The sequence below is a fragment of the Panicum hallii genome, chromosome 2 (genome assembly GCF_002211085.1).
Source record: "Panicum hallii strain FIL2 chromosome 2, PHallii_v3.1, whole genome shotgun sequence".
Taxonomy (NCBI): Eukaryota; Viridiplantae; Streptophyta; class Magnoliopsida; order Poales; family Poaceae; genus Panicum; species Panicum hallii.
In genome coordinates this window covers 5,612,961-5,637,746 of record NC_038043.1, presented here as the reverse complement: position 1 = coordinate 5,637,746, position 24,786 = coordinate 5,612,961, and the positions used below count along the sequence as shown (strand labels likewise).

General features: G+C 44.0%; 5 protein-coding genes across 10 annotated transcripts; 4 read left to right on the top strand and 1 right to left on the bottom strand.

The window, feature by feature from the left end:
• The first annotated feature begins 1,452 nt into the window (after positions 1–1,452).
• LOC112882386 (glycine-rich cell wall structural protein 2-like) lies at positions 1,453–2,308 on the top strand. The gene is made up of 2 exons (XM_025947434.1): positions 1,453–1,763; positions 1,872–2,308. The coding sequence occupies exons 1-2, from the start codon at positions 1,622–1,624 to the stop codon at positions 2,192–2,194; spliced, it is 465 nt and encodes a 154-aa protein (XP_025803219.1). The 5' UTR covers positions 1,453–1,621; the 3' UTR covers positions 2,195–2,308.
• A 1,457-nt stretch (positions 2,309–3,765) lies between these two features.
• Positions 3,766–5,476, top strand: LOC112881639. 3 transcript variants are annotated; one of them, XM_025946429.1, is made up of 2 exons: positions 3,766–3,980; positions 4,952–5,476. In XM_025946429.1, the coding sequence occupies exons 1-2, from the start codon at positions 3,875–3,877 to the stop codon at positions 5,197–5,199; spliced, it is 354 nt and encodes a 117-aa protein (XP_025802214.1). In that variant the 5' UTR covers positions 3,766–3,874; the 3' UTR covers positions 5,200–5,476. The 3 variants fall into 3 exon arrangements, with proteins under 3 accessions (XP_025802214.1, XP_025802213.1, XP_025802212.1); XM_025946428.1 differs by having other exon boundaries at positions 3,784–3,980; positions 4,949–5,449; XM_025946427.1 differs by having other exon boundaries at positions 3,792–3,980; positions 4,946–5,449.
• A 516-nt stretch (positions 5,477–5,992) lies between these two features.
• LOC112881741 lies at positions 5,993–9,541 on the top strand. The gene is made up of 3 exons (XM_025946579.1): positions 5,993–6,166; positions 7,398–8,832; positions 9,101–9,541. The coding sequence occupies exons 1-3, from the start codon at positions 6,111–6,113 to the stop codon at positions 9,254–9,256; spliced, it is 1,647 nt and encodes a 548-aa protein (XP_025802364.1). The 5' UTR covers positions 5,993–6,110; the 3' UTR covers positions 9,257–9,541.
• Positions 9,542–9,932: 391 nt separating this feature from the next.
• On the bottom strand, positions 9,933–12,444 carry LOC112880791. The gene is made up of 8 exons (XM_025945543.1): positions 12,299–12,444; positions 12,068–12,157; positions 11,191–11,250; positions 10,971–11,010; positions 10,812–10,908; positions 10,456–10,515; positions 10,291–10,382; positions 9,933–10,160 (listed from the first exon to the last, which is right to left on the bottom strand). Exons 1-8 carry the CDS (start codon positions 12,442–12,444, stop codon positions 10,071–10,073), a joined length of 675 nt encoding a protein of 224 aa, XP_025801328.1. The 3' UTR covers positions 9,933–10,070.
• A 2,254-nt stretch (positions 12,445–14,698) lies between these two features.
• Positions 14,699–19,237, top strand: LOC112882213. Of its 4 annotated transcripts, none has more exons than XM_025947210.1 (6): positions 14,699–15,133; positions 15,936–16,403; positions 16,654–17,031; positions 17,107–17,174; positions 17,503–17,619; positions 18,496–19,237. In XM_025947210.1, the coding sequence occupies exons 1-6, from the start codon at positions 14,795–14,797 to the stop codon at positions 18,503–18,505; spliced, it is 1,380 nt and encodes a 459-aa protein (XP_025802995.1). In that variant the 5' UTR covers positions 14,699–14,794; the 3' UTR covers positions 18,506–19,237. The 4 variants fall into 4 exon arrangements, with proteins under 4 accessions (XP_025802995.1, XP_025802994.1, XP_025802996.1 ...); XM_025947209.1 differs by having other exon boundaries at positions 18,474–19,237; XM_025947211.1 differs by lacking the exon at positions 17,503–17,619 and having other exon boundaries at positions 18,403–18,537.
• Positions 19,238–24,786: the final 5,549 nt, after the last annotated feature.

The following is a 24,786-nucleotide window of genomic DNA, read 5'->3' as shown; positions in this document are numbered from 1 at the left end:
TTCAGAGCGTCCACCTAGATTACTACATGGCTTCACTTCACATGGAGGTTTCAAAATAAACCTCCAATTAGTAATAGAAAGATGAAATTTTGTAATTGTAAGATGGAATTTCACAGATTTCATCGGGTTCGCGGGACCTGATGAGCCAGCTCTGCCACTGTGATTCCCGTTCTCAATTGTGGTTTTTATCAAAGTACATCATGCCGCTTTATTTATGTCACTAGCATATCAACCCGTGCTCCCGCACGAGCTTATTAGAATTAGTATAAAAATAAAGCTTATAGCTAATAATTATAATTATTTATTTCATGTCCTCTTTCATCTATTAAATATTCTAACACATAATCTAAAATATATATTTATTATTATCTAGTTGCAATAGATTTCATTTTGCATCACACCTTCATGTGTGTTTGATATCTATTTAACTGAACCATTTATTTATAAATTGGTATCCTTATCTCTTCTATCATACATGAATACATGGTGACACATATCGTGGGTAGTATTTTTATATAAATAATAATATAAATAATATATTAGTAATAATAGAAATAGTAATCAGAATTTTATATTGATACACTTTAATATTTTATTATAATTATATAATTTAGATTTAGATTTGGAGATTATTTTAATAATGATATAATTGGATAGATTATATACAAATTTAGGGTTTATTTGCATTATTTTATAATAGCATAGGTGAGTAATTTACACGAAGATTAGAGAGTTACTTTAATTTTTTTTTATAATGGCATAGGTGAGTAATTTAGATACATATTTAGAGGTTACTTTAGTCTATTTTTATAATAACAGAGGTGGATAATTTATTAGGAAAGTTAACAGATCCGATTACTATTATGATTAGAGTTATCGGATTGATGGCCGGATATTTATGATTTTTATGAGAATTTTTAGAATTTCTCTATTTTTTGAGTATCCATCTAAAATTTTAGGTGGCTTTACATGGAGGCTTCAAAAAACCTCGGCCTCCAGTTAGTAATAGCACCGATCCCCAGTGGAAATAATTTAGCAAATTAGAGAGAAGCAGCGCTCCCATACAGAAAAAAACAACAACAATTCGGGGGCTGAATAGGATATATTTCCATCACGTACGGTTTCAATCCGCGTGGTGCATGTCGCCCCTGGCTTGCGTTGCGTGCCTGCTTGGATCCCGGTCCCGGGCATGTCCGCATGTGTTGTCCTCGGAGCCAAAGCACGCTGCCAGTGTGTGATCCAGTTGTCCAGCTTGGGCTGCCACAAAAAATGCCCATCTCCGAGGTGCCCGCACGCCGGTGGGCGCGCGTCGCCCGCCCGCCCTCCGCCGCAGGTTGCCGTTGCTTGCCCCGGCCATCGGAGCCTCACACGGTCACGGGGTCCCATGTCGATCGCGACCCGGTGGCCCAGCAGTGGATGTCATGCCAGCGGCTTCCATCCCGCCTCCGCACGTATTCTTCTCTTCCCGCTGGCTCTTCTTTCCACATTCCAATCCAAGCCCGGCGAAGGCGAATAAAGCAAGGCATGAATGGGAGACGGCGTTGACGGTGAACGCGATTACTGTTTCGCGGCTAATCGTCGGCGGCGTCAGTGGATGGCTTGACGCCTGACTGCCTGAGCCATGGCGCCACGCGTTCACCTCATCCTGCTCATTGCTGCGCTCGTCCTGCTGGCGGCGGCGGCGGCGGCGCTGGTTTCCGGAGGCCATGGAGCCCGCCGCCACCTCGCGGTCGCAGATGGTGACAGCGAGCACCGCCGCCTAGGTATATACCGGCTACTACATGCGATGCGCCTCTCACTCTCTCTCGTGCTTCAGATGATGAGCGAGCTCTGTTTGCCATGACGAGTTTCCACGCACGGATGCGCTGCAGGGGTGGTCGAGCGGCGGGCGAGCGACGCGGGGGCAGCAGCCGGGCGGTGGTCGGCGACCGTCAGGAAAGGCGGCGGCGGCGGGCGTGGCGGCCACGGACACGGCCGCGGCCACGGGCACGGACGCGGCCACGGCGACGGCAACGGCAGCGGCCGAGGGCACGGCACGCCGGAGACGCCGGCCGTGTTCTACCCCCGCACCGTCGCCGGCAACGCCAACTACCACCACGGCCGCAGCGCCGCGGCGATGACGGGCCCTGGGCGGCTGCTGGCCGCGCGCGGCGTGCTCGTTGCGGCGGCGGCCGTGCTGCTGCTTCGTCTCTGATCTCGATCTCGGTCACCTGCATCTCTCTGCATTGCTTGTTCACTCGATCCATGACATACTTTCATCTAGTTTTTGGTGAGATCGACGATGGGTGCCGAACGCTTTCTTGTGGTTCGATTCGATCTGGTCACGCATGCTGCGTTGCACGTCTCTGAGCTTTCGCGAGGATGATGGAAAGCACAACGAACAATCTCTTTCTGACACGCGATGCATTGCGTGGAACTATGGAAGAAAAGAAAAAGGTAATCCTTGCGTGTTTATGGAAAGATCTGAACCGGTACCCAATCAAGCCATTACTAAACGAACGACCAGCTGCCGGTATCAGATGCCGGAGTAACTCTGTTGCCCTGCACCACGCCACCGATCCTCACCATGGCCATGGAGCAACGACGGAGGCAGCCATGGCTTCCTCTGCTCCTCGTCTCTCTCGTCGTCGTCCTCCTCTCCGTTGCCTTCTCAGGCGCCGATGCAGGGGCCCATGGCCATGGCCATGCCCCTGCCCCTGCAGATGGCAGCAATGGCAAAGGCAAATGCAAAGTGCCCTCTCGTTTCTTCCTCTAGCTCCAGATTCCTCCCGAGTTTCGAGCTAGTAGGTTCGCATCAGCAGCCGAGCACACGATTTTTGACATTGCTGGATGCGTATGCGCGCAGGAACTAACGAGACGACGCACGGCGCCAGCGGGGACGGCGGGGGCTGCCACGAGCGCCACGGCCATGGCCACCACGGCGGCAGCCACCGTGACGGGCGGCGCGCGCGGGGCCCGCCGGCCGCCTCCAACCCTTGGGTCGTTTCTCCTGGGCCGCCGGCTTCCAGCGCAGGGGCAGCGCCGCGGCCGGGGTTCACGGCGGCCACCGGCGTCGTGCTCGTTGGAGCCTCCGTTGGCTGGCTGGTTCGGACTTAGTTTGAAGTGTGAGACCAGCACCTACAGCCGTCGACGATTGTTCTACTCAAATTTCAGCGACAGGGTTAAAATTTTAAAATTTATTGTGTTATACGAGGGTTGAAACTTTAGCAAAAAACAGTTTATTCCGTTTTACTTCATCTGGGGCATGGATCCCGTCGTCTCCAACATGAATATCTTATTACACTTACTTTTCATAACTCAAATAAGTTGGAGCAGAAGAGCTAGACATAACAAATCTTTTCTACAAGAGCAGATGTGCGGCAAGGGGGGAAAAGCAGAGTTGCAAAATGCTGCTGAAGTTCTGCATGCCATGCTGCAAGCTTGCTCATGGTCTGTTCACCATGCATGACCCTTCACAGAAGCATCAAACTAACCTAGTCTACATGATGCATAAACAACTGGGCCTACATGCCACATTTGTAATGTGCATCATGCTTTTACAAAAACAGAACTATACGGTACACACAACAAAACCATTCAACACCCACTTTGGTTGTATTATCGTTGCTTAACAAGAAGTACTAATGATAACATTATTAACCAATCCTAAATCAAGGAAGACATTTGCTAGTGCTGGCTGTTACAAAAGGTGATCAAACAAACAAGGAGATAAACAATAAGGTAGGTGTGAGTGTGACCAGCTTTGGAAGGACCACGTGGAAAGCTCCCTGAGGAACTTATTCTACCACCCTCTCAGGGCGGATATAAGTGAGCGGTGCAGAGAGTGGGTTGCAGTTCGTGGTCTTGGTCTGCTGGCCGTCCCTGCAGCGCAGCCATGGCGAGCTCCAAGAAGCCCTCCCTCTTCGTCTCCCTTCTCCTCCTCTCGCTCGTTGTTTCAGCTGTCCATGGAGCTCAGCCTGCAGATGCCGGGGACACAGCAGGTACGCGGTTCAGCTTGTCTCAGACTAAGAATTTGAACTGAATTCTAGCTTGTCTTCCATGTCTTCCTTGTGTTTCTACAGTACCAGCGTTTCGGGTTTGAATTTAAGGAAAAAAAAGTTCAATTGAATCCGAGAGAGGTGGTTTTTGTAGAAACACAAGTAGACAGTTCTAAAGAGACAATGCCCTGCTCACTCCTGAAGCTTTAATATGCTTTTTTTTCTTCAGTTATTCATGACTGTGCCCAAAGCATGGCTGGCCTAGGAAATTGGCGACATAATATAGAAAATTAACGCCCTTATGTTTCGCTGATAAAATATCTCCAGCTGAACTGTAAACTAGGACGCTACTATACACCAGTACAGTACACCACAACTTTGGCCAATTGCTTGCAACTAGTGAAGCATGTGGACAACCACTTGTGCTTTGTTTATGCAGAGGCTGGGTTTTGTTTTGTTCCATCTTCTAAAAACACATGTGCTTGGTTTAACAAGTATTAAAGTATAATTTGAGCAACTCCAGATAGCAGCCAGAAGAAGCAGAAGAAAAAAAACAAGCATTTCTTGGCCCCTGCGGCTGATCTGAGGTGTGCAGACGCGGATCGGAGGCCGTCCCCTTCCCTTCCCTATCACATATGCTCTGTCGGTCCGCGCTGTCCATGTGTGGGGAAAAGATATGATTCCCTGCATTTCAACACGTTAAGGATACCTATATTCGTTCGTTCCTGGTGCCTCATGATATCATCAGAAAGCGATCGCGCACCAATTCTTTAACGGCATCATTGTACTATTCACGCAGACAACGAAATATACTTTGATACCTGATGATCTGATCAGCCAACAACAAAAAAATAGAGAAAATTGCTTGAAAAAAAAGGGCCAGATGCATATTTCCATGGCCAGCCTGTGATGAACAGCATCGATTCAGCTGAAGAAACTCAGTGGTGAGCTCTGACGTGTGCATGCAGCAGCAGGTGGCGGCGAGCGGGTGACGGTGAGGAGCTCAGGCCATGGGCACGGGTACAGCAGCAGCCACAGCGGCGGGCACACGAGCGGCGGCACGCCGAAGCAGGGCGGCGCGGGGTCCGTCGACCCCCGGAACCTCAACGCCAGGAGCCACCACCGCAGCGGCGCGGCGAGCAGGGCCGGCCTTGGGTGCTCTTCTCTGTCGGTGGCTTGGGGGCTTGTCGGAGCGACCCTTGCCGTGGTTGTTCTTCCATGAAAGGTTGAACAAATGCTGCGCAAAACCACAGTGTATAATGTATGCTGCTAGTTTTGGCACATTGAGGTTGAGTGAAGTTTCACGTTTTTGCCTTTTTCATGTACAAAAGCTTGATGAGGGCTTGTTTTGTGATATGGTGTGGTAATTTTTAGGTTGCCATATCATTGTAAGGATTTAGATTTGGTTGCCATGGTGTACCTAGACGGCTAGACCCCCTACTTTGTAAAACAATGCTATTATTTTCCGTGTATTTTGTGAAAAAGTATATTTGGTAGTATTTTCTCTTTTCTAATAACCGAATTGGGAAAATATTTATTGTTGCAAAACAATAAATTCTCCATATATGATATATCTCTTGCAGGATCCGAAGTCAGGGCACGCTAAATGATAGAAAGCTATTAAAGATAGCTTAGCGCTAAAGGGAGGGGCCATTGCAAAAAAAAGAGAAAAATATATTAAGGCAGGTTTTACCCTCCTTATTAATTGAAAATATGTTTTATTTCACAATGTTATCATTTTAAGACGCGCTGCTACGAATATAGATAGGTTTACCCTGACATATCAACTAATTTTAACGAACTTGTCCGAATCATACAGGCTAGCTCTAGACATAAGCTCAATTTGAGAAGATTTTTTTTTGCTAAAATTCGAGGAGATTTTACAGCTTCAGAAAAAGGAAGTTCGTCGAAAAATTAAAGAGGATCATGTCGCGCACGAGCGGCCTCCCCCATCCCGTTCACCTCTCTTAGGTCACTGCGCTGTGGGCCCCGGCCCTACCTGTCTGCAGCTTCCACCCACTTCCTCCGATCGGGCAGGCAGTACACAGTAGTGGCCACTGGGCGGAAGCACCGGCTGCCTCCCTCCTCCGCCGCCGGAGTCGCCGCTCTTCACCGCCACCGCCGGCTCCCGAGATGTCCCGTTCCCGCAGCGACCTCTTCCCCTCCTCCACCTCTGCCGCAATTCCCGGGTAAGCCCTCGCCCCCCACTTCCCCCTACCTGCTGCGCATTCAATCCGCGTCCAACTCCGTGCGGCGCGGCGACGATCGGGGGGTAGGGTTGCTGCTCCGGGTGCTACACGGACGCTTCCGCTCGGGGGCGGGGCGCGGTTCTCGGCCCGTGCGCCTCGGGCGCCGATTGGGGTTTAGGGTTTTGCGTCCGCCGAAATAACCTGCATTTCTGTTCCGGGAGCGGTGGCTCGTCAGAATCTGGGAGCCAATGGGCTCCTGCGGCTCTGGCGTGGTTCCGCGAGACTTGGTGTAGGGGATCGGTGTAGTTCTAGCAGGCGATTGCTTGTGACTTTGGATTCGATTTTGCGAAATGGGAAAAAAAGGTACCTTCTGAAATTTGTGTGGCAAAGCTGCTTGTTGCTGTGAAATTGGTGCGGGCCTCTGATGGCTCATCATCACTGCTTTATTCTTCCCTAGGAGTAGGTGACTGGATATTTTTTTTGCTTCTGCAAAATTTCTGCAGGACACATTAGATCCCATCACATGATGTTTTTGCCAAGTTATGAATTGTTTTGTGCATCTTTAGAAAATTCAGTTCCTGCAATGTTCATCTGTGTTATGATTACTGGTAATATTTAACTAACCTAACAGTCATGATTTCGCTTTTCCTTGCTAACATTATGAAACCCTGTTGATTTAGCTATTAAGTTAGAATATTGCAGGTTTCTTCTGCTGAATATTTTACCAGGCCTAGCCTGGTCTCTTGCACAAAACAGTTTTATCTCAGCAGTTTAGGGCTATAGCTAAGCAATCCAAATCCTAATATCTTATTATTCAATTGCACAGAACCAGAAAAGATGCCCTCCCAACCATGTTGGCAATTGACAGCTGGTATTGTTACACATCTTCCAATAGGTTATTTGTTCAGAATAGGACTGGCAGACATGTTTGACCAGCCTGGTGCCGCTACCATCACGTTTGTTTTGAATGTACCTGGTTGGCATCATCGAAAATTCTTATCTATGTGCTTTCTTGTTGATGCTTATTGTTATTTTGTTTTGAAGATGATATCTTTCTGGTGCGCAGATGACTAGCTTAGAGTGCGTTGTATGCTAGCTGTTTAGGTTTTCAAACTTCCTGTCATATTTGATAAGTCAAAAGGGATCTTCTTGTCTTCTGCATCTAGCCTGACAAATATTGTTGTTATTTGCATTATTTAACATTTATATCATTTCAATTCACAAACTGCAGGAGGGTGTTGTGTGCCAAGGAAATACCTGCCTCCAAAAACCAGGCTGCTGAAGCCAGCAAGGACACCAGTGCCAGGAAAATTGGCCAACCTGGGAACAAAATTCGTATACGCCTGCCACCGAGAAAGAGGTTGGCTGAGGGTGTTCAGACCGCGAGCACAGTAGTACCTCAGGATACTAAAAACCTCCCGGCTAAAGAAGTATCTGAACATACTGATGACAACACCCCAAGCACGACCTTTGTGGACAATAAAGTGAAGGCTGAGGAGGTATGCAGCAAAGACATAGGAGAAGGACAGTGTCAAGGGGCAAACAACAACAGTCTGATCACAACTATGTCAAACGGCACACTACCTGAAGAGCCTAATTTGATTGTCTCGAGTCTGAACCTGACAACCGCCACCGAAGTGCAGGTTAAAGAGGAATACAGTTACCCTGTAAGAAAGGAGCTGTGTGAAGAGGGAAACAAATTGATCATGAACAAGGGGCTGCCTCTTGAGGACAGCAGCAATGCACCTAGGAAGAAATCATACATAGGAGCTATCAACAATACCCCAAGCAAGAACCAGTCAATCATTAGCGTGCATGGTGAAGTGGAAAAGAATAACTCCAGCGACATGATCCCGAGCAAGAGGCTGCTCTATGAGACAGACATCAATTCTTCAAGCAAGGGGGTAACTGCAGAGGCTAGGATCAACAACTCAAGGAAAAATGTGACAACATCTGCAGTGAAGGGTGTGGAGGCAAATGACAACTCTCTGGGGAATAACCTGTTTGAAGAAGCTGGAAAGAACATTGCCACTGCAAAGCTGTCTATTGAGGCTATAAACTGTGCCCCAAGCAGAAGACCAGCTGATCCAGCTAATGACAAGAAATCTAGGAAAAAGCTGCGCACATCTCCGGTACATGCTACTGGCACCAGCCACAACCCTTCTGGAATTAAACTTTCTACCTCTGCTGGCCCGGATGTTGAACAAAGTACCAGTGCTGCATTCTTGGAGGCCGCAAAAGAGTATAAAGAGTTTGAGGAGAAGGTTAAGAGAACTGTATACCTTGACAACTTGTCTCTCCTAGCTACTGATGCAGTCATAACGATGGCTTTGAACCAATTTGGGAATGTAAAAAATGTCAATTTTCTGACCAACTACACAGTTCCATTTGATATTCCTCAATCTGCATTAGTAGAAATGGAAACTGAGAAGGATGCTGAATATGTGGTCAACATGCTAGATGAGTTCCCGTTCATGATGTGTGGGATGCCAAGGCCTGTGAGGGTGAAGCGAGCCACAGCAGAAATGTTCAACGACCGTCCATGGAAACCTGGTAGAAAGTTAGAATTCTGTTGGGTGGGCCCTACAGATCCTGATTGTCAAGATGTCAGAAGGTTTAAGTTAATGGCCAAGAGACATGAGGTGGAAAATTTAGCATTAATCAAGGTAAAATCTTGTTCTTGTTGGCAGCTTTGCCGCTAGACCCTTAGTTCCAAATTCTATGAACTTGAATAACTATAACTCTGTCTCAAAGAACTTTTCAGAATATAAATATAAACATGTCTCTAAAATTCATACTCAGGAAATTTTTACAGCAGTAAGATTTGAATAAAAGACTGTTATCTCAGTCACGTCAGTCCTTGCATGTGATGTGTCTTTAGTTCCCTATTTTAGGCATTGTGCTTATGTTATTTATTTTGTTGAATCCTTGTAGAATCAACTGCATGAGGAAGCATTGCTTGCAAAGCATCAGCAGGAGAACCTGAATTGTAATTACAGGAAGCTTGAAAGTATAGATGGTGTCATTATGACTGGATGGGTTAATCGTCTTACTCGCATTTATAACCTCAATTTTGATGAAGTGTATTGAAGGCGGCGGGTGTACATGGACCCATTTTGACCTTGGAGCATATTTGTTGGGAGGATTTTTTTAAACCTTGGAATTCAATTTTAGGATCTGGTTAAAATCCGTTTAATGCTTGTAGAGCTGCTGGTGTTGATCTTACGTAGTTTGCTACATATTCAGTGTAGACAACATGCAGGAGATATAGCTGCCTTGTTTTTTCTCAACATTTAGCATTGAACAACCTGTTGATGGTGCTGTATAGATGGAGTAAAGGAGAACTTGGGTGCCTTTTTTTTGGCATTCGAACAACATACTTTGCTTTGTTCCAATCAAATGTTAAGTTGTTCACACCAGTATTAAGCATTTTCATTTTATCCAGTGGCGTTTGCTATTCAGGATTCGCCATTTAAATGCTGAACAGCTCAAAAGGAAAACAAGTCCTGGGGGCCACATATAAGTGCGATAATATGGTGTCAACTACTCGACTGTCAAGTCCTAAAAATGCCAACGATTGGATTTCCAGAGCGTTTCCCAGTCATTGTTGGGGCTGAGAAGTAACAGCCCCTCTGCTTTCAAAGAGGAAAAAAAATAACACGATTGCATCTCCCATCTGTACATATGCAACAAGCTCTAGATCAAATACAGAATTGCAATTTATTCTGTTTTTACTGAATCTCAACGATCAGGTTGATGCAACAAATTCATCTGGAAGAAGCTAATACAATGGCTTACAAACTGCATACTACTAAGGTATAATAAATCTGCACAGAAAAATAATCAAAGGCCAAGAAGCAACGAAGGAATTCCGTTTCATTTACTGTCACTAGGAGTAGTGGCTTCACTCGTCGTCAAGGTCAAAATCATCATCGGAGCCACACTCAAGAAATGAGCCGATAGACTTGCGAAAGATGATGAAAGACTTGTCATCCTGCGTAAACAAAGCCATGAAATTGAAATGTGCAATCAGTACCGGAATCCCGACTCAGGAAATTGGGATTGCCAATGGAAGATATGGCGTAAGAGGAGCAAACAGATGTACATGTATGAGCAAGATGTACCTTCTTCGTCCTTCTGACAGATTGTTCTGCATATGCTATCTTCTCTGAGAATGTTTTGTCAAGTTCTGATAACATGGTGGTCTCCCTCTTCTCTGTTTGAAAGAATGCTAGTGAGGTAAACAACAGTCCATTGCACAAAAATTGGCAAACGGTCCTATTACTTACTATGATGTTCGTACTGCTCAAGCAATTTCTCCTTCTCGACTTCAACTTCTGAGAACAGGTCTGCACATAGCATATACAGATTTCAGTTTATAGGCTGATCTTTTTGCCAAATCATGCCCTATGCAGGCACAAAATTAAGATTCATCCAGATAAGTAGCAACCAAGCACATAGGTTCATTCAAAAGTGTCTTCTAAATTCAATTATGCAGTGACAAAATCAAGCATCCCGGAGTAGAAGTAGATACTACTCCATACTAGTTTTTTAGAAAGGAAAAAAGAGGCTCACTTCATACATTACTGAAGAAATCAGTGAGAAGCAACCATCACAAACGGCAGCTAGCTCTCGTTTGACCTACCTCTGAAAGTCTGCATGTGTGCATCCTTTTCTCTACAAAACATATCATATGTTTCTTGAAACTTGCTGTACTCTTCATTCAGTGAATTCTCACACTGCTAAAGTACAAATCTCATGTCATTTTAGTACAAAGTCCACAAAGACAATTATGCATGAATACCTCTTTGGAAGTGTTCGACAGTACTTTCAACAAATTGTGCCTGCATGTGTAAACAGGAACACAGATTAGTGTGTTCTCACTTCTCAGTGAAGATGAATATTTTTAGTTAGCTCTCTGTAACAGGTTTCAGTGCTCCAGCTAACTGCCAAGATTAAACACTTTTTTACACTCCAAGAAGAGTAAAGTTTATGGAACACAAAATTGCTCGCAAGCAAAATACCTTTCCATCTCAAATTTGAGCTGGGTTTCTTCTAGCATAGTCTGAATATCCGCTGCGACACTACAGATTAAGAAAACGATTTAACAACAAAACTCTAGTTACACTGATGAAAGAACATATTTTCAGATTTGAACAGGTCATGCAGTTAGTGTACACAGTAGAATGAGGAAAAAGATGATTAATCCCAATACCATATATAAACTCACTCTTACAACTATGAGACTCTACAAGTATCTTCTTGTCTCATACTCCTGTTGTCTACAATTTTGAAGTGCTGCTTTTTTTAAATAGTAAATAGGAAGATAATATTAATGGTTGTGAATGCATAAAAGGAAAGCTGTCTTGATTTCCTTAGAAGGAACAGGAAAATTCATAACAGCGAAATCCAGCAGGCCATCACAAGAACAATACTAGGAAGAAAATTCAGACCACTAACTATGTGGCACTGTGATATCAACAAAAAGACCAAGGTTAATCCCAGAAACAACAAGTTTCATGGCAGCACACGATGAGGGCATTGCATCTGTCACATGCGCTGCCTTTCACTGCAAATAGTGAGTTATCTCAAGTAGGATTGCCAAAACTTGCATTGAAGCCTAAAAGGTAGCACGATTGCATGGACTACAGATAATGCTAGATATCACCGATTCACGTTGTGTGAAAACTGCGAATCTAATAACTGGCATAAAACATTGCCTGAAAATAAGTGAATTCAATACAGTCAGGCGGCAATCGGCGCAACCGCAAACCAACATCATCATGCAAAACACTGATATTAACAAATGTCGAGCTCAATCGATTCCCAAAAGAAATTAAGCTCGGAGGAAATTCCGAGATGACCGCGAGGAATTCCGAAGCCCACCGGGTGGAGACTCACCTGGCGATAATCTGCTGGCACATCTTCTGGCCATCGCTGTTGGCCCCGCCCTTGATGAGCCGCAGCAGGCACACGATCTCCCTCAAGTCGCTGCCGCCGCGCCCATGACACGAAACATCACAAATAAGCCAAGGAATGAATGAAGAGAAGAAGGCCGCTCGTCACCCAACGGGCCGAATCGAAAGAAGGAATATCCCAGAACACGAGGCTGCGTGGGAAGGGAGGCGGCACCTGACGAGGCCCCCGTCGCAGTCCGAATCGGAGTCGCCGTCGGAGCCGGATTCGTCCGAGCCGCGAGGCCGCTTAGCCGGGCTCCGAGCGTCACCGTCGGGGGGCACCCGCCCTCCGCCGCCGCGGGTAGTCGTCGCCGGCGGCATCGCTGGGGGGAGGGAACAGGGGGAAGAGGTGGGAGCGAAAAGCCGAAAAGGCGGTGGGGGAGGTGGGAACTTCAAAATTTTGGGAATTCCAGGGGAGTGGGGCCCCGTGAAAATGGTGCGGGATTCATTGGGCCGAATCCGGCTGGGGTTTCAAGCCCGCTAAAGTTTCTCTGGGTCTAAACCATTCGAGGGCCGTTACCCTTTTTACATGGAGTCAGCTCTGAGCCTTCGAATTTTGAATGAAGTTGAATAGTTTTCAGTTTTCACTAAGAAAATAGCATGCTGTGTCTCCCTCAGCTTTTAAATATTTGCCTTTTGGATCTGCCTCAATTTGCTCCTATTAGAGCCACATATTAATTAAAGGCGATCTGGTTCTTTTACTCTAACACGAAATATTCTACCTTTAGAGTAGAAGGATTTAAGGGTATTTATTTTGACAATAAAGAAACATAAAACCTCTGTTCACATGTTTTTACCTCTTAGCCATTTCCATTATGATCGAGAGATATTCTCTGGTTCCTCATCGATAACAAGTTTAATGTAAACATTTCTTATCTAAAGGAAGTGCTAACTTTTTTTCAAGTCATTTGGTGAATCTGTAAAATGATTGGCACCTTACAGATGTGAATGTATCTCTACTCTACTCCTAAAAAACTAATTGGGGGACAATTTTTTTGTGCGTCACGGCCTTCTTAACCGTCGTCATTCTACCATCCAAGACCGTGCGTCGTCTGATTTCTCACTCCCGCAAAATTGACGCCCTCCTGCAATTTCTGCCGCAACCTTCCCTCCACCCGCTCGCCGTTCGCATCATCGTGCGACTCAATCGCCCGTGCATCAATCGCGTCGTCAGTATGGCCAGGTGACGAAGGAACCCTCCCATCAGGTCTTTCGCACCCGTTCAGAAAACCCTACTCCAAGACCGGTGGCCTGACCTACCGCAATCGCGTCATCATGTGGTCATCAGCTAAGCGAATGCGTTATGCTGGGAGGAGGGGGGGGGGGGGGGGGGTCCAAGTCCGGCGGCCTGACCTTCTACACACAGCGCACCAGATGATCGGCCTCAGCCGGCGGAGGGCATTCCCTCCTGATCGCGCCGCCATGAGGTCTCGCTTATATGCCCGAATAACAGACTGCCGCCTGCTCCTTTCAACCTCAAATTCGGAAGATTCTGATGCTTCCCATCACGGGTAAGCGGTAAAACGGAACCCCCTCGACCTCCTCTCTCTATTCCCCCACTCCTCGAGCCCTCTCATGCATTACATCGCCGGCAATTTGGCCTCACAGCGGCGCCGCCAACCATGGCCCGAGGAGCCCAAGTTATTGCATATTAGCCTCTGGAGAAATATGTAATTATCGTGTTGTACCTTGGCAAACATATCAAAAACCGCTTAAATCTATTAGATCTTTTCAGACTGAGCCCAACCATGATGTTTACATATCTAACCAGAATCTTTGGTAAATTTGCGAGCTCAGCTTTTCGAGTCTTGCGAAAATCAGCATCTCGCCCTCCAAGTCTCCGGTTGATCCTGAATTTAGTAGATGTGTTTAGCCGTTGATTGATCCATTGTATTTGCAACCATTATTAGTACAAGTACACATAAGAAAATTCAGTAGTTTACGTGCTTACGGAAAGGCAGCTTATTTAGATTTAGGATTAACTTGTAACTAAATCTTCCAACAGGATCAAACACGGATTGCAAGTATTCTAGACCACAATTGGTGTCAAAGGACTAAAGGAGAGGACATGCGTTCGGATTGGACTTGAAACGTATTAATATAATGTGTCGAACCAACCATACCACTTGAATGTGATACGGTGTATAGAAGCAATTCATGTACAATCAATTTTTACTGTAACTTCTTTTTTAGCATGTTAATATGAAAATGCTTATCAGAAATACTTTCTCAATGTGTTAAGAAATATCTTAGCTGCATCACAGAAAAATTATTTAAAAGTTGGTAGATATCATGATGTACTTGGATTTGTTAAATTTAAAACTATTATTTATATAATTGTGTACGAATATCAATAAACTTTAAAATATTATATTTTTATGCTATATCTATTATTATGAGAATATTTTTATCACCCGTAGCAAGCACGGGCACCTACCTAGTTCTTATAAGAAAATAAAGGTGAAAAGTGAAAACCATCCTTTGGTTGGTTTCTGTGCAAAAGAGAAAAACCCCCCTGGTTTTCTAGTGCAGAGCCCATGCGGAAAGTCCCCTGCTCTGCTCTGCTCCGGCGCACCCAGCCAGCGCGCTGCCCTGTCCCCTCGATCTCCGCACCCCCTTCCCGCCAAAACCAAACAACCCTAAACCCCCATGCCCCCCGCCGCCGCCGGCCATGCGCCGCCTCCTCCCTCTCCGCCGCTGCCGCCTCGCCGCCCCCGCCCGTAGCTCTTCCGACCAGTCCGCGATGTCGCCCGCCCTACGCCCGGTTCCCTCCTCCCCCTCCCCCTCCCCGTCCCCGCCCCTCCGTTTCCCCGGCGCCGCGGGGTCCCTGCGGTTCGGGCGGCGGCTGTTCTCGTCCGCGACGGCAGCCGGCGGAAGGGAGGCGGGGTTTCCGGCGAGGGAAAGCGCGGAGCTGCTCGGGATCCCCGGGGTCGGGCCGCGGAACCTAAGGAAGCTCGTCGACGGCGGGTTCAGGGATCTCGCGCGGCTCAAGCAGCTGTACACGGATAAGGTATATCGGGGTCCCCTTGTTACTAAGTTATCGGGCGTTTTATTAAACGGGTTCCTGGGAATGGGAAGAACCACACAATGTGGGACTGGAGTTTGGGTTCTTGTACTGCAGGCGTTGATTTGGCAATGAGAAGACATGCGTGGCCAGGGAGAACTTTTGGCTGCTTTTTGTTTCCTGTTCATCATGCTCAATAGTGTGGTAATAGTTGAATCAGTGGTTGCAGTGTGTGATGCACTGGAATCCAAAATTGATCTCTGTATTGTTGGGGTTTGGCTTTTATTTAGGCATGTGGCACGGGAAGTTCAGATTGCCTTAACTTAGTATGATTTCTAATGCTGCTTTTAGTAGATTCCCATGGGCAGCCCAGCACTTAAAGGTAGATATAAGTTCTTCTAGATGCTTAATGCCTAAAGGCCGAGAGTTCCTCTTGACCTCTCCTATTAAATTTTGTCACCTATTCTCTGTTCCAGGATGCAAATTAAAATCTCAGCTATGAGGCATAAAAATTGTATGTTGCATTGTGTAATTCTGCCACTTCATTAGATGCGATTGCCGAGGTTGATCACAGAGTGAGTTCAAGGTCCAATTGGTTCACTTAATTAGGAAGCTAAGAATATTCAGTAATTGGCTCCACACTGTTACATGATCAAACCGTATGAATGATGGGTTCAGTATGTGTATGTCCTGTCTTTGATATCATGTTTGGGGCAAATAAATGTTTGGCTGAATAGATGCCTTATGAAAAATTTCTTGTTCTGCTTGTCTCCTGAGAGCTCTAACAGATTTTCTTAAATCGTTGCAGCCTGTGGGTGGGTCTACTGAGAAGATGGTTCAGTTTTTGCAAAGTTCTGTTGGAATCATTCATAAGAGCCATGCAGAGAGCATAACATCCTTTGTGAAAGACAATGTTGTTCGGGAACTGAAAGAGGAGAGTGAGGTGCCTGTCATGCAACCGACCAAGGACAGGAGAATAACCTTTTGTGTTGAGGGAAACATCAGTGTGGGGAAGTCTACCTTCTTACAGAAGATTGCTAATGAGACAGTAGAGCTCCGTGATCTTGTGGAGATTGTACCTGAGCCAGTCTCGAAATGGCAGGATGTTGGTCCTGACCATTTCAATATTTTGGGTGCCTTTTATGCTGAACCGCAGAGGTATGCCTACACATTCCAAAACTATGTGTTTGTAACAAGGCTCATGCAAGAAAAGGAGTCCTGTGGAGGAATAAAGCCGCTCAGATTGGTAGAACGGAGCATCTTCAGTGATCGAATGGTATGCATTTTTCTTTTGGCTCCTTAATATGCTGTAGACTTATAAGCAGCAATCTTACATATTATGCACCTAGGTCAGAAGTGAAGTATATTTTTTTATTACTAAAAAACAATGATTGAAAAGAAATGGATATGCACAATGATGTCCTCTTTGGGAATTAGTTTTGTAAGAATCTTGCTATTTGCCTTTACTTGTTTTCTGTCCTATCTTGTGCAAATGGAGTTACTTTTCTGTGCACGCCCTTCTGCAGGTGTTTGTTCGCGCTGTTCATGAAGCTAACTGGCTGAATGGGATGGAGCTTAGCATTTATGACTCTTGGTTTGACCCTGTGCTGTCATCTCTCCCTGGCCTTATCCCTGATGGATTTATCTATCTTAGAGCTACCCCTGATACTTGTCACAAGCGAATGATGCTTCGAAGTAGATCTGAAGAAGGAAGTGTCACACTGCAGTACCTGCAAGATTTGCATGAGAAACATGAATGCTGGTTACTGCCTTCTCAACATGGGGATCACAGACTATTGTCAGCAAGCCAATTGCCGTATAGCATGGACCACTCCTTGCACCCTGATATTAAAGACAGGGTGTTTTATCTAGAAGGGAGTCATGTGCACTCTAGTATCCAGAAAGTAAGCATCATGTGTTTATTTTCTTGTGAGAAGTTGTTATTGATCCTTGAAGACTGATACATATATGCCACTTAGGTTCCTGCTCTTGTACTGGACTGTGAACCAAATATTGATTTTAGCCGGGATGTCGAAGCTAAAAGAAAGTAAGTGTAATAATCACCCATTCATAAACTCATTTTAACTGACTTTGTTGCAACTTTCTTTAAATCTGTTATTCTTGTTTTCTGAGGTTCTGCTTGACTATCAAAGGCAAACTATTCTTTTAGAATATTTGAATCGTACTGTTTTGCTTGCAAAAGATTGCCATGCTGTGAGTTCAACCATTGGATAATTCTTAACCTTGACGGCTAGTAGTCGCACAAAAGTTATGATGTTGTAGTGCTTGCTGAAAGAATTATGGTTCCATAATGCTCTTTACAACAATTCTGTTTTGCACAAACAACACTAATTCAGTTTTCCCTGTTAATGAAGGTATGCATTGCAAGTTGCTAAATTTTTTGAATATGTGAAGAAACTGAAGGAAGCTTCACCAGCCCAAAACGTTGATGCAAAAGCCAAGAATCCACAAATCTTGCTTCCTCACAGTGGGTGTGTATTCCTCCGTGATGGCAGCCATTTGTCTGAATCTGGTTTGAAACCACTGACTTTGTGATGGACAATACCATCTGTTTCATGGTGGGGACTATAGTTGTAGGGAATCCGAGACTTCAGGAAAGGTCGCATCTTAATATTTCTTTAGGTTACCAGTTCTCATGTTCTCCTGCTGAAAGAGAACTGCACAAATTTATGACTAACCCATAGCCAAGGACTACTGAAGTTACATCAGCTCAGCATATTTTCTTCAAAATTCGTGCAGTTTTCTTTACTGTGGAACAAAGTACCATATTCCAAAACCGTTTGCTCTTTTAGCTTCTAGATTGCCATCTGTAGGATGTTTATGTCAGGAGATAGACATTAGTTCACCTGTAAATGATCCCTAATACTAGTTCTGTATTTGTGCTCCGTGTTAGTGGCCTTGCCTAGTAGAGGATTTGAAATTATTTTGAAGGCATGCTGAAGTACCAAGAACTGTTATGTTGGTAAAAGTTTACATGTACCATAATTTGACTTAGTTTAAAAAATTCCTCTGAACTATTGTGGAGTCCGAGTGTTCTGAAATTTGTGGATTTGAAGATCCCATACTGCGCAGGGTTTATACCGACAACTCATGATAATTCTGCCCAACTTGGTAGCTTCTTTTGGACCCAAGGCTAGAAATTTTATGGAAGAAAACAGGACTTCACTATGTTCTTGAAAAAGTCATCTTTCCTTCTCTAGCTTATTCCACAAGTGCTAACTTAGACCTGGCCATTAATATTTTTGATTTTTCAGTATTGTTTGCTGGGAGCATTCTTGTTAATGCCTTTTGCTGTCAGTTTTACTGGGTGAGTGACACTCTTCAGGTGTCCCATTGTTACTAAGCAGAGAACAGTAGCTGATGCTGCATTCCACCAGTGATTCCTGGGACAACGACGGCCTGTGCAGTGCATGAGTGTTGAGCGTGTCTGCTATGTACCCTGCAGAACGAAAGCAAAGTTAGTTCAATGGAGACCTCTTGCTCTTTTTCCAGTGGAGGAAGGGTCTGGTTAATGGTTTTTGCTATCGACAAATATAGAGAACTGATTGGTAGCCCTGCTGAGGTCAATTGCTGGATGGAGATCAAGGGTCGCTATGCTAATGTTGCATTTGCAATGGTGCGTGAAGACAGCTGTGTTCTGAGGAGAAGATGGGGTAATGCCCACCTAATTTAGCATCTGGGAACAGTGTGATTGCAGCAAACCACAGCAATTGGTTCCTGAATCACCAGACACTCTTGGTGTCCGGGTAACGAACCGAAACAGATACCTCTCAGCTGATAGCATGACCCAGAGTAGGAATATTGTGACTTGGTCAGCTTGGAAAGGAGAAGCAGCTGAGTGTTCGGATAACAAACTGAAACAGATACTTCACAATTGCTAGCATGACCCAGAATAGGAATTTTTTGACTTGGTCAGTTGAGCAATTTGGAAAGGAGTGGTTCTGGGAGCAACATGCCGGTGGTGGGGTCCGCATGTCAATGACACACTCTAGGTGGCATTTTGTGGTTTTTTCCCCTTCGTATTTTGAACCAAACATGTCAAGCAACACCCCCATCACAGTGAAATGAGATGATGTGGACCTCCAGTGTGGCAGAATGAGAAATTCTGTACGCTGTATTATTTCGAATTGCAAAGCTAATCAGTGGACTTTGTAGCAAAAATCTTTTGCCTGCCATCTCATTAACTATTCGTATATTTGACATTGAAATCAAATTGCTCAGTCTTAAGGCTGCGCAAAGTTTGTCATATCAACACAATGCTCATTCCTCTCACATTTTACATTTGTATCGATCCGTTCCAAATTATATGTCATCTTGTCTTTTCTAGATGCATATCATTTTACTATGTATCTAGATATAGTGTTGTATATCTATCTGCATAACAATACTTATGTACCTATAAATGCTAAAACAACCTATAATTTGGGACTGAGGGAGTATACTATGGAGAGAGTATTTGGTGTCGCCAACGGTTAGCCTTATTAATAAAGAAGACTAACAGCGCAATATCATTCGAAGGTGTATTAGATCCACTTTGGGGACTTAAGTAAAAGGTTTATTTGGGATTATTAGGTCCAGCCCACAGCATATTCCGACATATCTGCGTCCAAACAGAAACAAGGCACGCACAGTGACAGCACAAACGGCTGAGTGACTGAACTGTAGCAATCAGGTTGCAATACCATTCATATGTGACACGTCTCCTTCAAATCCTATCTACATTCTATACACAATATTTTCCCTTGTCCGTTTGCAGTGGCAGCTTGCAGAGTGTCGTCTCAGTCCATCACCAGTCAATTACAATGTACTCCATCTGGAATAGCAACTTAATTTGACCACTAGCTAAGCTTAAAACAAATCCCCATTTTTTTCACAACAAATCTAGTGGTACATATTCTTAAAACAACGCTAGCTTAAAGTTATCGAGCTTTTGTTGACGCTTTCTGATAGGCCATTCATTTACTAAATGAATGACCTATATATTTAGCTGTGTTAGTGACATCCTAGTGTAATGCCCTGAACTAGAGAATGGCATCCCTATAGCAGGCAGGAACATGCATGATAGCCTTAATCTTCTTTGGCCTCTTCACATTGTATGCAACTAAAAGGAAATCCCTAAAAAAATTGTACAAAGAAGCTCTACAACGAATTGTCTACTCTCTTGGCTTCTCTTACATACCTGAATGCATTGGCGAGCCAAGCGGAAGAAAATAGACTTGGAGCGGTTTTTGTGTTTGTCGAGATGGCCACCTGTGACTGATCTTAAATTAGGTGGAAATAGAAATGCTACATTTTCCGGTGGACGAACCGGGACGAGAACTATTCTTGATTTGTAAGATTCAAACAAAAACATGGGACCATTTGCGATCGAAATCTGAGAAGTTGATGCAACTGAAACTCTAGTGTGGGTATAAGCATCGCATCGCACCGCACCGCACCGTGCTACACTGCTACGGACAGGCATGGAGAATCCAAGCTCTCAAAGAACACGACCACACATACTGCAGTATCGTTTTCACTAAGTCTCTGTTCTCCTTTTCCACTCGTGACGTGGCATTTATATAGGCAAAATAACTTAGCTGTCGTCGCCAAGGACTCAAGATTAAACATGCACATCTCATTTTAATTACCGGTAGTGCGTGGCACCAAAGACGCAACTTATGGTCGTTGTGACTATCCTTGACATCACTCACTCACAGCATAACTGTTTGTATTCTTTGAACTAGATTGTATACATATAAATCCATCCATATGTTCTGCATAGTACACATAATAATTCCAGTTCTGGTTCATTTCTAATAGTTTCAAGCTGTCAAGAAAAATCCAGATCCAGGTTCGTATAGGATCCAAACAGACCTGTAACTGTACTTTTTGGTCATTAATTACTTGCATATAATGTCCTATTTTCACCAAGGATGCTTCCCTTGAATTGACATGTGACTACAGGTTTCTATCGAACATATTATTCTTAGTGAAGCTAACCTACACGGCTACACTCCTTTTGTTGATCTAGGAAAATGAACACTCATTTGTGTTCTTTATAAGGAAAACATATTTCAAGAATCAAACCGTAACTTATTGTATCTAGCAATATCTAAATTATATGCATGCATGCTTTACTGATTTAAAATCGATTCACTTGGATTATATTTGATGTATAGGTACTATACCCACACACACTCATCTCATCAATTAAGTACGGAGTGGAGAAGTCGAAACCGATCGATCAAACAAGAATCAAATCGTAAATTGTATCTATCAATATCTAAACTATATGCATGCTTTGCTGATAATTTAGAATTGATTCGCTTGGATTATATTTGAAGTATAAATACTAAACCCACGAACACTCATCTCATCAATTAAGTACAGAGTGGAGAAGTCGAAAACATCAAATGGTTGGATATACTATACAACAACACCAATATCCCATCAGACATCGCTAGCTAAACAATCACCATAAACTGTAAGTGTGCAGAGTTCCCACAAACGATCAGTCGGTAATTCAACATTTAAAAATATTTATATATATATATCATTGGAGGATCATCAGTTGGCAAATACTAACATTTGGGGTCCAACCATCCATCAGCAAAAGTGTACCAAGCTTAACTTTGCACAACAAGCCCAGACCTTAAGCAAAAAATCCATGGCCCATGCTCCCTTTCCATATGTGACCGCCCTCTCAAACCCTAGCTTGCCTTTAGCCCCTCAATCTTCACCTGCCTCCCACTAATCCTATATATGATAGCGGTCTCTAATATTACACTAAGAAAACAACCTCGCATTGTTACAAATCCTTTCCATCTCCATCGTCCTACTCTTTCCAGTGAAGTGACAGATGGTAGATGTACACGATGGCTGATAATGTCTTGAGCAGAAAATAAGGGTTGATTGGGCAGCGAGGGTCGTTCCTACTACCACCTACCAAAGGAGGCTGCAGCAAAGTGTTTGCCTCTACTGACTTCTCATTGTCTATCGAGGCCGGCCAACTGCCACCTGACCTCAGCCGGATATAAATGGAACAGCGTCGGACGATGGCCACAGCTTAATTTCGCATGGACTCAAGATAAAACTTGGCTGATAATAAAGTATAGACCAGAATTCTAGAGGAGACAATCGGTAAAGAAACAAATAATAATGTGCGAACCAACTAGAAAATGATAACTAGATGTTATGTATAATTCTATTGACATTCCAAGACTAAGTCATCTTATATTTCAGCATATTTTAAATGGTACAGCACACACCATTTGACCAAAACACAGAGATGATAAAAGCATAAGTGATGGATATCTTTCCTGAGAGTTTTGGGTCATTCATAAGATATGATGCTTGGACGTCAATAATGCATCACAGTTAGGCCGCCTCTATTAGTCATGAATCAGCACATGGTACAATCGATGCGTCAATGTGACTTGTGGTTTCTTTCAAACATAAAGACTTTTCAATAGCCAGACTTTTTTTTTATGCACAAAATGGGCTCACATGCATGGATTTCAATTTCAAAAGTTTCCGTGACATTATACTATTGTAACCTTGTAGTTACCAATGTCATCTAGTACAAAAAATTGATAAACAAAAGTGAGATTATGTGACACATGGTCCAGTTTGGATATGACCCGGTTAGGCTCACGAGTGCTGTGTGCGTATTTTAATATCACCTTGCTAGATGAGTCTAGCGAGGATGGAGTCAACTTATAAACCATCAGCCACAGCACCTTCGGGTTAACTCTTTTGTACGAAGTGAGGATGAAAATATAAGTAGGGTACGATGTATATGTAGGCATGTCCCTCGGAAGGGCTCGACAGTGCGGCTTTGGAGAACGGGGTGTTACAATCCCCAAAATACATGGCAAATACAGTTTGGATTTGAAGGCTCGAACTAGATCTATGGTGTGGATACATGACCGGATCGACCAAAAAATAGTGATAGAGGATGCGACGGTGAGGCCCTCCTGGAGCTCAACGAGATCATACTAGCCATCGAGGAGGCAGCCAGTGAGCTTCATGATGACGGAGAAGTCGGGAGAGGTGGTTATCTGGGGGAGCACGGATGCGCGAGGAAGGGCTCTAGCCCTCCATGTCAATGCTCAGAGTGGACCAGACCAACGAGGTTTTTAGACCTTGATAATATATTGTGGGGACAAGTTTAAGTATTTGACTCTTCATTTTTAGTGTTCATGGATCCGGAGGAGAACTCGGCACATGTTAAGGAACCATTAGTGTAACTCTACCTCTAATAATGCAAATAAAAATAAAAGTCCATGTGCTATACATTTCACAAATAAGCTAGTGCACAAAGGAGACGATAACGTTTTGAGATGTTGTCATTTCCATTCTCTATCCAATCAGTTTGATGTTGGGACTGATAATGTATACCATCTTTCTTTGCCATTGCCAATCAAAGCTATCACTTTCATCCACATCCAAGTGTCCCAATTTCTAGTCTGCAGTCCAATGAACATGACCCCTAACCCGCCGTCGTCAATGAAGAAGCCGCTATTGGATCAAGATACCCATATAACGCCAGATGTAGCGATAAGAAATCATTTCGATATATTTAGATCCTCCAAGTTTTAGGATGAGTGTCGTTCGTAGTCTCTGTTAATATTTAGTGAGCTAGCAAGACTTGTGCGTTGTCCACCATATCAGCACAGCACATGTCTAGCGTGGCCACAAAGGCTGGCTCAGCATTGACTTTGCATAACAAGAATGCACACGTGGGTATACATAACTCGTTGAAGAACCAAAGCATACATTTGTTGCGCACTTAACTAGATACATTTTGTTGCTACTGTACGTATTTCGTTCGCTGACTTGATTGTTTAATTTGTACCATTAACAAAGGACCATCTTAATAAAATGAAAATTTATGTATTTATAGGCGGCTAGCTTGTTATGATTTTGGCCTATATATATCCACCAATATTCAGATGAGCGTCATTTAGCATATCCGCTAATATTTATCTGGACCAGCATTGACTTTTGCATAGCTAATCTGCAAACAGGCATGTTGATGACACATGCTACAGAGTCAAGGCCAATTTGCACACTAAGATAACTGATGATAAAGAAGATGCGAAATACGGCAACTAGGTGCTATATTAGTCTATCGATTCTTTCAGGTCACATCCCGTCGTATTTATTCAAAACAATGCGAGTGAAGATAATATACATATATACAATGATGTGATCATCATATAGACATAATATACCTCATGAACATTTAGCGTTAAGAATCATATATATATATATGCATGCACAGATAACCTAATGGTAGCTGGAACAGAATGAGATGTCACCATTAACTCTGACTTCTTCGATTGATTATATTTACTATTTGAGAGAAAATGTTGCACATAAATGCACACAGGGTAGATATAAACCGTTGAAGAACCAAAACATATAGTTGCATTACACTTGTATAGCCAAATAAAACTTCAGGGCTGCTATATATCTCTGACCTGATCTATTTAACTTGTACCATTAACAAATGATCTTATTAAACTGGTGAGGTTTGTTTTAACAGGCGGCTCGCTTCTATAAGGTGGATATATATCTGTACCAGTTAGTTGGATGTGAGGTCTCCTAAGCGAGTAATCATCAACATATAAATGACAAAGCATGGCATATAA